Raw genomic sequence first — 14,529 nt, 5'->3', positions numbered from 1 at the left:
TGTGATTGTGTAACTGTATGAATGACTATACAACTTATTTATTGAATGTTTTGTTTCTTAATTGCCTTTTAATGTTCACTGTATATGTTCTTCTAATATTCTATATTTTTCTGATATTTAAAAAAAAAATATATATATATATTTTTTTTTTTTAAGCATGAGGAAAAAGCTAGATCAGCCACTAGGTTGCAATGGTGTTTGGTTGAACTCTGACGTGCTGTATTGCGTCATTCAGTAAGCGGCTCCTCGCGCATCTCGCTTCTGCTCTTTCGCTGCGAACCTGCTGAAGACGATTGATTTTTACAATTGAAAACCATTTCTTTCAGTTTCAAAACGATATCTAATATATTACACTACTTCCTCTGGCTCGGTCCTCCGCTGCAGCAGACGGTCTTCATGATGTCCTCGTATTATCACGCGGGGAAAGAGCTGGACATGGCGGCGATGACTGAACCGCTCTGCCTGGAAAGAGGTAATTTACTTCATTATGTCCCGACAGACGCGAGCACTGTTTGGAAATACTCTGGCAGATAGCCTTAATGAACTGACGGGCTCTTGTGTCTTCACGCGCACTGAGTGGCGTATATAGCCCCCGTAGAAAAATACAACATTTATATATGCATGTCATCTGTGGATCTAGGAAGGAATGTAAGTATTTGTCCATGTTATTTTGTTCTATTTTAGATGTCTTCATCGGCATCAGTGCTGATATTTACGTAGTCCCCTTTATTTGTCTTGAGAAAATCAGATGATCATCCATTAATTCGGCCGTGAACTCAGTTACTGAATTGGACATAATGTCTTTTTAGTACTTTTCATGGACCGTATTTAAAAATAAAACAGCCCTGAAAGCGTAATTACTTGAAACAATGTTGCTTCAAAAATGAATAAAATTCTAGAACTTTCACTAGTTGACTTTCCTATCTATCTATCTATCTATCTATCTATCTATCTATCTATCTATCTATCTATCTATCTCTATCCACCTATCCATCCATCCACCTATCTATCATCTATCTATCTATCTATCTATCTATCTATCTATCCATCCACCTATCTATCATCTATCTGTCTGTCTATCTGTCCACCTATCCATCCATCCATCCACCCACCTATCTATCAATCTATCTATGCTCAGACAATTGTTTTAACGTATATTTCTGTGATGTGTTATTTTCTGCCAGATGTTTGCAGAGTGATAGAATTGCTGGACAGGCTTCAAAGAAGCGGTGAACTTCCTCCTCCCAAACTCCAGGCTCTACAGAGAGTTTTACAGAGCAAGTTCTGTGCTGCCATCCGAGAGGTAAAGGCTGCCTAAGTCCTTCAATTATAAGTTCACTTGACTGTGACTTTCTTCTGTTCAAACTGTTTGCTGGATTCTGTTCAGTTGGAACATGTTGCATTGATTTGAAAAATATTTAAAAGAAAAAAAGTGAAAATATTTACTAATTTGTACCTTTTTTCTTGTACCGATTTCACAGAACTCTAATGGAAAATAAATAGCTAGGTATAAAATTAAGGTTTGAAGTGAAATGATGTGTCACCACATAAGACAGCACTTTGTCGTCTGCCTCCTCCACACGTGTTTGGTCTTTTCTCGTATACAGAAGTGTACTGCACTGTTCCTCCTCCTGAATGACTCACTTTCTTGTCTCTTTGAGACAGCATCTCACCTCAGTCTCCTCATCTCACTCCTTGATTTGTAGTTATGGGTTTCAATGGCAGGAGTCCAGTCTGTTCACAACATGCACAGATATTCTACATGACACTCTTGTCAGACTTAATTCATTTTTTACGTCCTTCAGATGCCCTGCTCTTTTGCAGAGAGAGAACGTATTATAGGAAGACAAGATTTTGATCAGTATGTCTACTTTGATTGTGATTCTTTCCACTAAAATGTGCCTTCTATTTCACAAACCTTACGTATGATTTACTGATAAAACTGCACAATAACTTTCATTGTTACACAGCTCTTGATTCTTGATTTTTGTATGAGAGCTTAAATATATGATTAGGTATTGTTTCTTCTCTCTCATATAGTATAAATATAAATCATTTTGACTAAAATCAATATTTCATGCCCATTTATTTATTTATTTGATAATCAACAGCTGTGTAATAAGCAAGATAATGGACAGTCACACTGTCATTGTCACAAAATAAACCCAAAGCAAGTTCTTGTGTGATACTACCTTATTTTGCAATGATGACCAACAGATTGTACATTATAATTTCTTATGAAGTCAATAATGAACATTATTATTGTTTAAAGACATCAGCAGTTTGTGTTAAATGAATTATGTATGCACTTGAAAATATGAATCAAAGTTTCAGGACATTTCTGGTATTTGAATTATATTAATCAATGATCTGCAAAGCATTGTGTAATGTGATAATATTTGTTAATCTTATTAATTATAAAGTGTTACTAACTGTAAACTAAATTTGAAAAAACTGTCCCTTATTTAAGGTCTACGAGCAGCTTTATGATACATTGGACATTGCAGGTGGGCCAGAGGTCAGAGCACAAGCCACTGCAAAGGTAATTTTTTACCAAAAAATTGCCACTATATTGATGGAGAATGATCATATACTGAAGAAAACACTTCTTTGGTGTCTTTTTCCAGGCCACAGTAGCAGCGTTCGCAGCCAGTGAAGGCCATGCACACCCAAGAGTGGTCGAACTCCCTAAAACAGACGAGGGGCTTGGTTTCAACATCATGGGTGGAAAAGAACAAAACTCTCCCATCTACATCTCCAGGGTCATCCCAGGGGGTGTTGCTGACCGACAGGGTGGTCTGAAGAGAGGAGATCAGCTGCTCTCTGTTAATGGAGTGGTATGTTGGCACAGTAGGATCTTGAGTTGTATGATTTATATTTCTATGTGTGACCATGACCTCGATTTTAGGAGCTGTGGATTGCCAGAATAACAGATGTCAAAATGTCCTTCATTTCTTCATTGTGTGTAGAGTGTGGAGGGAGAACATCATGAGAAAGCTGTAGAGCTGCTAAAGGCAGCGCAGGGGTCAGTGAAGCTGGTGGTGCGTTACACCCCTAAAGTCTTAGAAGAGATGGAAGCCAGATTTGAGAAAATGAGAAGTGCCAGGAGACGCCAGCAACATACCAGCTACTCGTGAGTGTGGCTATCACTTTCTTTTCCTTTCATAACTTTTCTTTGTTGTTCTTTCCTTTTCTCATCATCTCTCAGCCCATCATTAATCAGAAGACATTTGAGATTTTTTCAAAAATCATACATTTCTGTTCAGAAATTTGGGATTGGTAAGATCTTTTATCCTTACCAAGGCTGCATTTATTCAGTCAAATTTACATAAAAAAGTGAAATATTACAATTTAAAGCAACTGTTTTGTATTTTAAAATGTAATTTATTCCTGTGATGGCAAAGCTGAATTTTCAACATCATTACTCCAGTCTTAAGTGTCACATGATCCTTCAGAAATCATTGTAACATACTGATTTGCTGCCTCGGTAACATTTTGTATTATCAGTTTTGAAAACAGCTTTTTGCATAAAATATGATACATTTTTAGGATTCTTTGATGAATAGTACAAAAGAACAGCTTTTTTTATATATAAAAATCTTTTGTAACATAAATGTCTTTTCTGTCACTTTTGATCCATTTGAAATTTAATACATCCTTGCTGAATAAAAGCACTCATTTCCCTCAGATCTTACTAAATGGTAGTGTATCTAACAATATTTATTTTGTGTTTATTACAGTAGACAGTGTATACAACAGACTGTTAAAATTAATAAAATAAAAATTTAATTGTCATGTTAAAGGGATAGTTCACCAAAAAAATTAAAATTCTGTCATTAATTACTCACCCTCGTGTCTTTGGAACACAGATTAAGATATTTTTGATGAAATCCGAGAGCTTTTGACCCTGCATAGACAACTGAAACGTTTTATGGCCCAGAAAGGTAGTAAGGACATCGATATAATAGTCCATGTGACATCAGTGGTTCAACCATAATGTTATGAAGCTACGAGAATGTGCATGTGTACATCGTGGTACTCTCGTGAACGTGTGTCGACTGACACGGAAGAGAAGAAATTGTTGATTGAAGTGACTGTTGAAGTATTCTCGTAGCTTCATAAAATTGCAGTTGAACCACTGATGTCACATGGACTATTATATCAATGCCCTTACTACATTTCTGGGCCTTGAAAGTGGTAGTTACATTGCTGTCTATGGAGGGTTAGAAAGCTCTCAGATTTCATCAATAATAACGTAATTTGTGGTCCGAAGATGAACGAAGGTCTTACAGGTTTGGAACGACATGAGGGTGAGTAATTGATGACAGAATTTTCATTTTTGGGTGAACTATCCCTTTAAATGTCTTTAATGAAATATGCAATATTCTAGTGAATGTGCTAGTAGCCTCGCTGTATTTGGAAATTTCATCCATCGCTGTCTTCTCACCGACAGGTCTTTGGAGTCCAGGGGTTAACGGTCTCAACCTCTGACTGACCTGCTGATCCATTCTCCCACCCTCTCTGCTCCTATAGGACGGCAGAAGACCCAGAGGGGATCAGTGTAGACTACCTTTAGCTATTTAAATGTTAGTGGAACGATCTCAAAACATGTAGACCTCAAATATACTATTTTCCCTGGCCATGCAGAGGGAGAGACTGCATAGTGCATCTGGTCTGTCTTGAGTCTAAATTTCTATTGTGTTCTTATGTGGACCCTGCACCCTGTGATGTTCTCGGGGGTTGTGTGTGTCTGTTAGCACAGACGAGAACTTTAAAAATTGTCTGGCTAGTGCAAATACACAGTGTGTGTACTTATAGGACTTTGTGTCTTTTGCCATAGGATTATTGCTGAATTGAATGGCATGTTGGCTTCATTCATTTACGTATCGAGTCTGTGTTTCAGAAAACAATGCATTGACAATAGAGTTAAAGCTATGCATCCCATTTCTGTAAGTATTCTTGTATGTTTTCTGCTCTGTGTGAACTGCATCAAGATTACACAAACACTGTTATCACAGAAGACACTTCCTGAATGAACAGATTGCTCCATACAAAGCATGCCATACTCAAATAGGGTCGTCATGACAGTGTACAGCTATGAGTGGCTTTGTGCAGCCAGTCATAGTGCCTGTTTAATGCTTGAATTTTTGAGTTTATTTATATATTTATTCATACATTAAAACCAACAATGTAATTTAATAGTCTGGTGAGTTAATTTATTCCCACAGATTATAAACATTTACCATGATCAACAAAGTTGTGACAAAATGTCATGGCTATTTTAATAATTTACCATATACCTTTTATTTTTATTCATTTTGTAATAAAGAGAGTGAGCATTAGTTTTGCATTATGGTTTATTAGAATGTAATTGTCATGAAAATTGGGGTTCATTGTCATGAAAATATCATAAAGTACTTACTTTCTTTGTTTTGATAGATTTGATTAAATTCATCTCTAATGTGAATGGCCCTAATACAAGCGCTTTCACTTTACAAAGAAAGAAAGAAATATTGTAAAAGCTTCTTGTGTTATTTATTAATTTACTCTTATTGTTTCATCTTTTTAACTATTGACGTTCACGTTCCTCGAAAACTCGCATATGATTTAATTGTACAGTTTAATGTTACTGTTTGTTTAATTTCTCTGTGCGCGCTCTTGGACGCGCGTTCGTTTCCATAGCAGCAGAGAAGCGTAAACTAGGCAGACTCCATTCCTATGGATGGAGGCAGCATTATCTACATCTAAACACGTAAAGTATCTCATCAGTAATATTTCACTTGTCTAATTTTCGACTGAAAGGTGTTCCTGTATCTATTTGGTTGTTTATTTTCATGTTTTTGCGAGGAAGTGTATGAAGCAAATGGATAACCAGAGACGAAATGTCCAAACCAGCACAGCCATTGGACACGCGCATCTGCAACCTTTTCCGTTTTACTTTAAAACTAAGGTAGGCACAAGAAACGTCAAACTTAGTTACCAACAAAGTTTGTTGTATTAACTTTAGCAAAAATCATGGTAACCCTAGTGAAAAGAGTTGTTGTTGCTACAGTTAAACTGCCAGTTTGCTATTATAGCAGACCGAAAATAACACTGAACAATTTAACAGAGTATTAGAATAACACAATATTACAGTTAGGCTTTATCAGAAACTATAGATAATATTGTGTTTTTGATGTTCTTATTTAGAGCTTTTATGCCATGCTATATGGACGACCTTATTAGTAAATATTTATAGCACCATAAACCTCAGGTTTAAAGTGTCCTAGACTTTAACCTTTCTTGTTGACTGCCTTAATGGTACACAACCGAAAAAACAGGATGTGATTCTATAGATACCTTCAACTACCTTCTTGTCACTGCCCCAGAATGCCCCTCTTCCTCCAGTCCTCCAGCGTCAGAACAAAGTTCCTGCCTCTGCTCACTTCTCTCTCACCTCGCACACTGAGCATGACAGAAAGCCACTGAACGGACCTCTGTACAATGAAATCCACTCTAAAGCTCCTGCGCACTGGACCACACACTTCCTCAACGAGCTGGCCCAGAGGGTGAGATGTGTGTGTGTAAAATGGAGTTTTTCTTTGGAGATTATGGTAGGTTTTACTTAATGCCTTCCTGTATGTCATTCACGTGTGTCTGTTTGATCCTCTGCAGCTCAGAGATCGGCCAACAGTGAGAGTGGTCTCTAATCCTATCAGTGAAATGCAGGACCGCTACAGAGGTCAATCAGCAGCACGTGGACCTCCGGCTGAACACTTTAGCATGATGCAGGTGAGATAAAGAGGCTGAACATTGTAGGGCTCAGGGAAAATTTATACTTGTCCTTTTCTTTAGAAAAAAAACAAAACAAAGGCACTTGCAATGAAAGTGACATAGAACAACCGGTAAACGTTAAAATACTCACCATTTGAAAATAATAGCCACATGATATACATCTTGCACATCTAGCAGGCGGATTAATGTAAGTATTTAAAAATTTCATCCATAAAATCACAAAAATTGAGAATGAGGGATAAATCATTTTTTTCAGTAATCAACATTATGCCACAAATGCTGTCGATTGAACCTATAGGGATAGTTCACCCAAAAATTATATTTTTGTCATCATTTACTCACCCTCATGTCTTTCCAAACTTACATGTCAAGTCACCTTTATTTATATATGACTTACTTTCTTCAGCAAAACACAAAAATATATATTTTGAAGAACATTAGAAACCAAATAGCTGTCGTAACCACTGACTTCGATTGTATGTGCAAAAAAAAAATCATCTTTTGTGTTCCACTGAAGAAAGTCGTACAGATTTGGAACGATATGAGGGAGTTTAACCGAAAGTTTACCCCAAAATCTCTTTAATTTGTATTGAACCAAAAATATTTCTTTAAGAGTAAATGGTTACACTTTATTTTAAGCTGTCCTTGTTACAGTGTAGTTATTCATTTAAGTACTGAGTAATATTGATTAAGTAGGCTAAATGTACTTACCATATGGTTAAGGTTAGGATTAGGGTTTGGCTTATGGTTACTTGCATGAAATTATGCATAATTAATTGTTATTAGAAGAGTAAGTACATGTAACGTGTAACAAGGGCACCTTAAAATAAAGTGTTACCGAGTAAATTTTGCACTGAGAGCCACACAAAGCTTTTTTTTGGGAGTGGAGAATAGAAATGTATTTATGAAATATTAGGCAGTAGGGAACTTCATCAATATTAAAAAAATGCTAATTCATGCAAAGTATCTTGATGGATGGCTCTCATAGCCATGAGGATTCAGTAGCGCTCCACAGGCAGCAGTTTTATCTCCACTGGAGCTTCTAGGCTGATGGAATGACTCACACTTCTCTTGATTTTAATCAGGCACTGTACAGACAGCTGGAAACGGCTCAAATGGCGTTTGTGCAGGAACCAGTACGCAGTACAACCCAGACCGACTTCAAGCACTTTAACAGGTAACTCTCCACCACCAGAGGGCGGTGTGAATACACTGATGGATTAAATGCTAATTCTGAGATCTGAGGTCAGCAGTGGTGGATTCTCAAAAGTGATGAGGGAGATCAAAGGGTTTACTGACGTGATTCCATCCCAAGATGTAAGTGGAGGGTAATGTACTATTTGAGTAAGCTGCTTCTAGATGCCATTAGAGCAAAGCATCACCAGAACATCAGGGGTGATGTAAATCTGAAATCTGTCCTATAGTGAATCATGTGCAGCTTCAAGTAGTTCCTGACGTTTGACTCTGTATAGCAACAGAATGGATATCTCGCATTGTTTGATTATTATTTAGAATTACAGTGCATGTACCACTCTCTACACAGGTTATTTAACCGAACAAAAATGTCTTTACACATGGCCACTTTAACAAACAGAATGTTTAGGGTCAGAACTGATTGCAAGACGATGTAAAGGAATATTTCCACTAAAAAATGAAAATTCTTTAATTTACTCACCCTCATATTGTTCCAAACCTGATGATGATGTTCTTCATTGAACACAAAAATGTTATTATTTGTGCATACAGTACTGTTTTGGCCCCCATTTTATTTATTTCTGTAAACAAAACCTGTTGAAACATTCTTCTTTTATGTTCCATAGAAGAAAGTCATAAGTTTGGAACGACATGAGGGTAAGTAAATGATGACAGAATTTTAGTTTTTGAATGAACTATCCCTTTTATGATCTTTAGCTTAAGGTTCATCCTGCTTTGAATTTGCAGCATTAGACAGATGCTTTATTTTTTACGTTGGCCTGCTGCAGGCCTTATTAAAATGATTTAGTGAAGCATCGCTCATCTCACCTTCTGGCCTGGCCTGGCCTCGTGAACCTTGTCAGCTCTTGATTGGTGGACAGCACTCAAGGTCACAAACACTTATTGACATTAATTCACAGTAAGTCTTTGTATGACAGTGTAACATATGGTCTCTCTCTATTTTTTAAACTGGTACATCTGCTTTGCTGAATTCATAACTAAGAACAAATTGTTTTAAGAGCACTTAAGCTTCCTTCCTGTGTTTTAGCTCTTTTATTGAGGCAGCAATGGTATGTAATATACAAAGACATTTCCTTGTGCTATGGAATGAAGAGCTTTAGTCTCAGAGGACCCACAATCTCCCAAATGTGTTTCTATTGACAAAGTAATATATGAGCTAAGTGAATAGCATAGAGATAAGGCAAGAAGATAATAGACTTCAAAGTACTAGTATGTGCATGCAATGTATTAATACTCATCTGAGAACCTTGTGCGTTTTCTTGCCACACTAAATCATTTTCTTTTCCTCGGTTATTGATAATCCTCTTTTTCAGGTCAGATTTTTCTCCTCGCTCTGTCCTGGATGCAGCTACCTTTAATGGAACCCTTACCAAGAGCGGAGCTCACAGCCGACTTCCTGCACACAAAGCTCCATCCACTCTATCATGTCAACCCCGGCTGCCTCACACACCTCTGCCTGTGCCCCACAGGGGTAAAAGTAGTGTGTATATGGATAGTTTTACTGTACCTGTGCCTCCCCCAACATTGCAAACCACTGGTGTTGTACAAAATGGGTTGAAATGGCAAGAAGATGGTGGTAGAGGTGTGTTACTGGACATTTTAGGTGTTCCTAAAATGTATAGTACTGAGAATCAGACATATGGAGGAAATAAGATGTCTATGGTATAAGAAAATAGACAAAGTAGGGTGGATGGTTTGATTTTCAGTTTTGCTATAATTGATCTGAACTTCAAAAAATGGTTTCATCAATATTGCTTAATTTTCGTGCTTTTCTTTTGTCACTCAGAAGGTCAGTAATAAATGGAGAACAAAAACATGTTAGAAGTGATTGGTGGAAACGTTATTGATTTATTGATCTGGAGTGTGTGCCTGTATGTATGTATTCTTTATCCTTAAAGGGATAGTTCAATCAAAAATGAAAATTCTTAGCTTATCTTATGCTCATGTCATTTGAAATGTGAATGACTGACTTTCTTCTGTGGAACGCAACAGGAGATATTTTGAAAATCATTCTGTTTTTTTGACCTATCAAAATAGTTCCACAGAAGAAAAAAAGTCATTAAGGTTTGTAACGACATGAAGGTGAGTAAATCTTTCCCAGTACGCTGTAATTGACTATATGTGAAATTTAGTGCATTTTATATAAACCGTATGCTTCTGAAGATTACAGGATGTGTGCTTAAAATCAAAAGCTGCAAGCAATGAGGGAAGACCAGGAAGAGACAGAAATATGGCTGAGGAGGCAGTTGGCTGCACACCTAGACAACCCAAGAGGGTTGCACAGTAGTGTGTGCTTAAACACTACCTTTCTCTGCTCGTGATCTCATAAAGAGAGCCTAAAACAAAACAGAGAGGGTGGGGTAATGGGTAAAATATAGAGAATTAGTAAGAATGTTGCAATATAGTGTGAATTTTGTCCCACCCAGTTTCCTCCTCCTACTTGCTCTTGTGACAATTTGCTCTCCTCCACCAGCAACGTGCCAAAGAGAGAGCAAGCAAGACGGTTAGTTAAAAGATCAGAAAGATTGACCATGTCTAGACGTCTCTTATTGTCCTCAGGTTTACTTATTGTAGATTGTGGTATAATTTGATTTGAATATTCTACAATATAACCTACAATTTTCAATGCAGGCTAAATGTTTCCATATTTAGGCGTGTCCCTTCAGGATATTATTCTTTCGATATCTGCCTACTTTAGCGCTGCTTGCATTATCTGATTTTCTTTGGATGTTGAGTCTGCTTATGCAGAATTCTGTGACCTGTCCTGGTGCTTATAGGTGTAGTGTTGTCTCTCTCACACAGAGACACAAATTCCATCGTCTTGTTTTGGAACACCCATAAGAAGGAGACACTTATCAGTATGGACTGAGATCAGGGTTATAGATTTATACTGTTAATTTATGGCCCCTGGAAACACACAATGACCAAGGTAAAAGACACATTCCTAACCGGCCAACATGTCTTTCAACATGCAAGTAGAGGTCATCTGTAGGCCATTTATTCCACTTTAATAAATAAATATAATTCTACATTATTAAGTGATAATGAATGTGTTTGGGGAATTTTGTTTTGTTTTAAGAACTTTTTTTTTTTTTTTTTAATCACGTATAAGGTAACGCTATTAGGAATGCCGGAAATAGCGACAGGTTTGTTTCTTGGCGTGTATATGGTTAAATGGCACAGGGTGGGGTTTGGGGAGGGGGCACCAGCTGCCACCTTTCCCTTTAAAGAGCTAAAGGGAGGGAACAACACAGAGGGATCCCATGTCACCATTAGATTAAGGAATAAATTGCATGGAAATACAGATTTACAAAACTAAAACATCGACAGAGAAAAAAAGGGAGGGGAAAAAACGAACGGAAGAAATAAGAGAGGCAGTTTAAGGAATAATATTTCTAGTCGTGCCCGGCAAGCTGCTTGTTCGGCATAAATAATTTCAAACAGACCTCTCAGTCTGCAACTAAAGACCTGGTTACGGTCTTCTTAACCCTGGACAACGGGAACAGGTGAAGATACGGAAGAAAGGATGCTAAAACTGAGAAGAAAGGGATAGACTGTTAATGGAGTGAGTGCATGAGGATTAAACGAATAGAGAGTGAGAGGTGTTTCCCCGCTGCACGTTTCGCTTGGTTGAATAGACTGTTTCGTCTAATTAGGGAATACAAGTAAAAGGTTAACACAAGCTTTGTTAAATAATAGAAATGCTTATTTACCAGGCAAATATTTTTTTGATATTAGACCTGTAACATCTATGTACATAACGAGAATAATTTATTTGAGGAACAAGGATAGCAAAGGTGCAACTTAGGTGATAAATTATATTTTTCGTAGGCTAGTCTTTTGTATCACTAAAGGAACTGACCTACGCACTATAGCACAGTTGCGTTGTTTTCAACTAGCAGGTGTTGTAGCAAAATAGGCTATATTGCATTATTCATAACTGTAGCCATTTTATAGAGAACAAAATCTTAGGTTTCTGCAAAGTCATTTGGACCTACGCCAAGAGGATCCCTCCGTTCAATCAGAAAACATAATAAATTCCACGTAGCATTTTTGTGCAGTTTGTGTGTTCATGTGTGTGTGTTCAGTGACACGCACACTGCACGCACGCGAACAGAGCCAGACCCAAAGCGAGTAAGTATGTAATATAGGTGTTTGTGCTGTGTCTGTGTCGTGATTTTGTGTACAAGTGACAAAATATCACCTATGTTCTGAGTATTTCTGTCTGTGTGCCCGGTGTACTCATGCAAAGCAGGCCTGTCTACCCGCTGCCAGTCAACGAACTCAACAAGTAGTAGTCAGGTCTACTTTGTTTTTGCCACTTTAACCCGTGTGCGAATTATGGGAGGCATTTGGTCTAAGCACCATAATTAAGATTTGGGGTATTTATTTTTCACATAGCATTTGTACGGTATTACAGCGTTTTGCTAACCATATTACAAGTTTTAGTCAGAATATGTTAAATCGGCGTTCGCGAATAGAATTCTGAGGAGGTAACCAAGGAAACAGAACGCTCATAGAGAGGTACAAGTCAAAACAAAAGTAGCCTGATACTTGTCACATAATTATAGATTTACACTATATAAATCTTTCACACCAACCTTATGTTTTGGTAAAACTGTCTATTAGTTGACAATTAGCTAACTGTAATAGAGGTGTGAGAAGTAAATTACACAGAAAAAGTAGACCCCCTAAAGGTCACTCAATAATTTGCACACAACTTAAAGGGATAGTTCACCCACAAATGAAACTTTGTTGTTTATCTGCTTACCCCCCAGGGCATCCAAGATGTAGGTGGCTTTGTTTCTTCAGTAGAACACAAACAAAGATTTTTAACTCAAACCGTTCCAGTCTGTCAGTCATGTAATGGCAGTCAATGGGACCCACGGCTTTGAGAGACAAAAAAACATACACAGACAAAACCAAATTAAACCCTGCGGCTCGTGGCGATACTTTGAGGTCTTAAGACACAAACCAATCGGTCTGTGCAAGAAACTGAATGGTATTTATATATATTTTTTTTACCTCTGATCCACCGCAATGTCCAACTGTCCTGAGCATGTTCACAACAGCCAGTGCATGACGTGTCAACGTGACTGCCATTATATGACTCACAGACTGCAACGGTTTGAGTTAAAAATCTTTGTTTGGGTTCTACTGAAGAAACAAAGTCACCTACATCTTGGATGCCCTTGTGGTAAGCAGATAAACATCAAATTTTCATTTTTGGGTGAATTATCCCTTTAAACCCCTTCATAATTTTATTTGTAAGCATTTTTTAAAGGTATTTTTGGTGTTACATTATTTTGAGTTGTCAGTCCAACAAATACATGGACGTTTTATGTCCCACAATGATTTGTGTCTGATTTTTTTTTTCTTCACACAGTCACATGTCACCTTGATAGGTGATGTAATATGTATGTAGGTGTCTTTTCTCTGTCAACATAGATGTCAAATCTTATACCTGTCTGCCCACTATTTATCCCCTCTGAAACTGAGTAGCCAAGTCTATGCCCTTCTGTATGTTATAGGGAACTCAGTGTTCTCGTTCCATGCACTGCATAAGCAGTTTCTTTCTTTCTTTCTTTTGGCTTTATCATTCCTACGCAATGGCAAGGTTCTCTACAATCATATGCGAACAAAACTTTAGAACGCTTATGTTGACTGTAGATGGGGCGCTTCTCATGACCCCACATCTCTTGATAATACTCTAAAAACAGGTGGATCTTGAAAAAATGGGTTCCAATAGGGTAGCAGATAATAATAACATAAAACAATGATAATTACAGATAATAGAAAGTATAGGTAGGATAACCAAATTGTTTACTTTTAACTGTCTAATCTGAGCCCCTGAACCTAAGAAGTTAAGAAGTAGCCTACTGATCTATAATCAATACTTTTGTTCTAACTTGTTTTCCTCTTCCTCTACACTTTCTCATCTTATCACATACACCAGTTAAACTTTTTCTGTTTGTTTCTCTCAGCTTTTGATCCCTCCCTTTCCCCCTCCCTCCTTTGCCCACTCACATCCTATTGGCAGTGCCTTATTTCAAACCGTTTACTCCCTCCTGCTGATGCCGTTTCATGATTTTGCATCCTTACAAATACATTCCTTCCTAATAGTATGACCCTTACACATCACCTGAGATGACCCCCGTTTTGACCTTCTCTGTCCTCTGTCAGTTTTTCGGTTCTTTATTTTATTTTTATTTTTTGTCACCCTTCTCCATTGTTTCCCACCACTAAGAATAGTTTCCATCAAGTTCATGTGTGATTTGGCTTAACACAATTATATCCCATCTCTCTCCGGCTTCATTCCCTGAGTACTTAATGGGGGACTATAAAGGGATGGTAATTAACCGGAGAGGGCACTTTTATTAATTAGGTTTTAACGAGAGCCGATGCTGGGGGGGAGGAGGAGGAGGGAGTGGGGTTATAACTATCTTAAGAACACTGTTAGTGCTAGATATGGAAATATAGTCATGCACGTCTCAATGCTGTCACTGTAAGATGAGTCCTCTAAGCCCCTTTCTGAATCTC

At 37.6% G+C, this 14,529-nt stretch overlaps 2 protein-coding genes across 3 annotated transcripts; both read left to right on the top strand.

Annotated features, from left to right (window-relative positions):
• The first annotated feature begins 183 nt into the window (after positions 1-183).
• Positions 184-5,198, top strand: LOC306851820 (protein lin-7 homolog B). Its single transcript, XM_079388270.1, has 6 exons — positions 184-472; positions 1,185-1,303; positions 2,471-2,542; positions 2,628-2,837; positions 2,970-3,133; positions 4,454-5,198. The coding sequence occupies exons 1-6, from the start codon at positions 397-399 to the stop codon at positions 4,473-4,475; spliced, it is 663 nt and encodes a 220-aa protein (XP_079244396.1). The 5' UTR covers positions 184-396; the 3' UTR covers positions 4,476-5,198.
• Positions 5,199-5,678: 480 nt separating this feature from the next.
• Positions 5,679-10,155, top strand: LOC306851805 (uncharacterized protein). 2 transcript variants are annotated; one of them, XM_079388250.1, is made up of 6 exons: positions 5,679-5,752; positions 5,852-5,950; positions 6,369-6,548; positions 6,655-6,771; positions 7,860-7,951; positions 9,303-10,155. In XM_079388250.1, the coding sequence occupies exons 1-6, from the start codon at positions 5,723-5,725 to the stop codon at positions 9,655-9,657; spliced, it is 873 nt and encodes a 290-aa protein (XP_079244376.1). In that variant the 5' UTR covers positions 5,679-5,722; the 3' UTR covers positions 9,658-10,155. The 2 variants fall into 2 exon arrangements, with proteins under 2 accessions (XP_079244376.1, XP_079244377.1); XM_079388251.1 differs by having other exon boundaries at positions 5,681-5,752; positions 5,861-5,950; positions 9,303-9,816.
• Positions 10,156-14,529: the final 4,374 nt, after the last annotated feature.

Source organism: Barbus barbus (assembly GCF_936440315.1).
Source record: "Barbus barbus genome assembly, chromosome: 3".
Lineage (NCBI taxonomy): Eukaryota > Metazoa > Chordata > Actinopteri > Cypriniformes > Cyprinidae > Barbus > Barbus barbus.
The sequence above is the reverse complement of the archived record's forward strand: the minus strand, read 5'-3'. Positions and strand labels throughout refer to the sequence as shown.

Coding starts and splice junctions, on each gene's coding strand:
- LOC306851820 (XM_079388270.1), top strand. CDS start 397: ATGATGTCCTCGTATTATCACGCGGGGAAAGAGCTGGACATGGCGGCG. Junction 473..1,184: donor ACCGCTCTGCCTGGAAAGAG/GTAATTTACTTC, acceptor ATTTTCTGCCAG/ATGTTTGCAGAGTGATAGAA. Junction 2,543..2,627: donor GAGCACAAGCCACTGCAAAG/GTAATTTTTTAC, acceptor GTCTTTTTCCAG/GCCACAGTAGCAGCGTTCGC.
- LOC306851805 (XM_079388250.1), top strand. CDS start 5,723: ATGGAGGCAGCATTATCTACATCTAAACAC. Junction 6,772..7,859: donor AACACTTTAGCATGATGCAG/GTGAGATAAAGA, acceptor GATTTTAATCAG/GCACTGTACAGACAGCTGGA. Junction 7,952..9,302: donor GACTTCAAGCACTTTAACAG/GTAACTCTCCAC, acceptor CCTCTTTTTCAG/GTCAGATTTTTCTCCTCGCT.